Source organism: Cyprinodon variegatus, unplaced genomic scaffold, assembly GCF_000732505.1.
Source record: "Cyprinodon variegatus isolate N-32 unplaced genomic scaffold, C_variegatus-1.0 Scaffold94, whole genome shotgun sequence".
NCBI classification, from domain to species: Eukaryota; Metazoa; Chordata; class Actinopteri; order Cyprinodontiformes; family Cyprinodontidae; genus Cyprinodon; species Cyprinodon variegatus.
In genome coordinates this window covers 592,028-594,183 of record NW_015150547.1, presented here as the reverse complement: position 1 = coordinate 594,183, position 2,156 = coordinate 592,028, and the positions used below count along the sequence as shown (strand labels likewise).

Here is a 2,156-nt window from a genome sequence, read left to right as displayed (position 1 = left end):
TTCAAACCAAAAAAAAGTAATTTTCTGTTTTGTTTTATTCTTGGATCGGGCTTTAAAGGGTTAAAATAAAATACATAAAAATGTTAAAAGCCCCTGTGGGGTAAAGAGCTCATTGACACTAGAAATAGCTTGCTTTATTATGTCTACTTAAAATGTAACTGGTCCAGATCACTTTCAGGATAACAGTCAACAGTTGATTTGTGTCACTTTTTTGAATTTAGTTTAGGCGATCATAAAAATATAACCTTATTTTTTCTTGTTTATAGAAAACATTCACAAAAAAAAGGGCATCATTGTTACTAAGCTGATACAAAGTCCATAACATGTAGCTGCAATCTGCCATAAAAAGGACTTTCTTTACATTTATCATCAGAACCCTCAACAACACAGTGTATAACAGATGTTATTGTCTAATCAATCTGAAAGACATTTCTGCAGGACTCCCAGACCTTAAGCAGCAGCTGGTACTTAGTTAGGCGTTGGATCGGTTTCAGAAGATATGAATCCAGGCCCAACTTATGGTCCAGTTTCTTCTGGCACTCCTATAGGTGGTTATACCAATAAAAAAATTAGGCATAGTTTTGTGGGGAAAAAAGCCATTTAAGTAGAGAAGTTTATTAGATATGGTGTATTTGACTACCTGGAAAAAGGGCGAATCAGAACACTGTCTCCAAAGTAGCTCAGAGCAGGGCTTGTTATGGCAGTAACGCTCGTACACCTGAAATTTGTCTTTCTACTCAAACACACATAAAGCTCTACTTAGCATATGCTTCTTATCATCGACTTGAATGCAGTCCTCATATACATGTTCCTGTTAACTCACCCGCTGCAGAAAGCAGGCCCCGACCCTCTCTGGGTTCTCCAGGCAACCCTGGAGATCTCGGAGGAAGATCCTAAACAAAGAAAACAAGACAAAAAACAAAAGCTGGATGAGAACAAAAAGACAGGAAAGGGAGGAGAAGTCCTGAGGAGCTGGTGAGCTCTGGGTGCATGGACGCTTGCCTGCTGTGGAACTGGTAGATCTCAGGCATGTTGCCGAACAGAACGTCTTTCTGGCTTCGCAGCTCCGGGGGAATAAGATAAGACATGGAGGGGTCCTCCATTTCTGCCCTGTAACCCTAATATGTCAGACACAAAGATCAGGCCAAGCAAATTAAAAAAATATAGATTTCTTCTTTTAAATGCTTTAGCTAAATAATCCAAAACACACCAGAAGAACAGAGAGCAGCTCATCCACATAGATCCTCTCTGTAGCTATCAGTTCCTTCATAACGTGCCTAAAACAGTATTAATTACCATAAATTATTGCTATAGAAATCCCATCAAATGTTATTGATTATTTTTGAAGGCCTCTTAGAATATGCTCTGAGATGTCAGAGGTTTCTTACCTTGTGACCTGTTCTGGATTATCTTCTGCCTCTGAATCAGTTTCAGAGTTGGGGCCATACAGGCAGCTGCGGTTACCTTGGTAGTCATGCATCACCTCAATCTGACAAAACAGGCCAGAAATCTGTCAGTTCAAAATAAATCACCTGAGCTGCAGTGTGTCTTAACACTTATATGCACCCAGTTAAGACTGGAAAAGAGCTATTTATTTACTTATTTTATAAAGGCGCATATCTATCTTTTGCTTAAAAAAAATAAAAATTGTTTTTTCAGTTTTAGGTTTGAGAATAAAATGACAACTGACAGATTCCAGCAATTCAGTTTTGGTTCATTATAACAACCCAAGCGGAAATTGATTTGCAGCACACTTAAAAGAAAGAACACAACCACATAATAACCCCCCAACAGTCGCTCGCTTAGTATAATAGTTTACAATACAATGGTCTGTGTATATTCAAGCAGTTTGCTTTTTGGTTTGAAACCAGACATTGAAACCAGACCATATTAAACTAAAATGAGAAAACGAATAACAAGGCATTATCAATTTGTTTTTGCACAAACTAAAACTGGAAAAAAACATAAGCTTTAGGTTGTTGTTTTTTTTTGTTTTTTTTTTCCATGAGACAAATTGAACTTCTCTTACCCAAGAAAAACTAAAGGGACAAAAATAATTTTCCACAAGAGAGCCTTACTGTATGTTTATTATTATAAACAGTTAACTTAGAGACCAGAAGATGTAGAAGCTACGTTTTTGTCTGTGATTGATTATG

General features: G+C 37.2%; 1 protein-coding gene across 1 annotated transcript in view; it reads right to left on the bottom strand.

Annotated features, from left to right (window-relative positions):
- The window catches only part of LOC107084181 (proto-oncogene DBL-like), a 23,445-nt gene that overhangs the window by 13,318 nt on the left and 7,971 nt on the right, over positions 1 to 2,156 (bottom strand). The window contains exons 12-17 of the mRNA XM_015373892.1: positions 1,389 to 1,489; positions 1,211 to 1,277; positions 1,003 to 1,118; positions 824 to 893; positions 641 to 733; positions 450 to 542 (exon numbers count right to left, since the gene is read on the bottom strand). Of these exons, the coding sequence (XP_015229378.1) occupies positions 450 to 542; positions 641 to 733; positions 824 to 893; positions 1,003 to 1,118; positions 1,211 to 1,277; positions 1,389 to 1,489 (540 nt within the window). The remainder of the gene's footprint in view (positions 1 to 449; positions 543 to 640; positions 734 to 823; positions 894 to 1,002; positions 1,119 to 1,210; positions 1,278 to 1,388; positions 1,490 to 2,156) is intronic.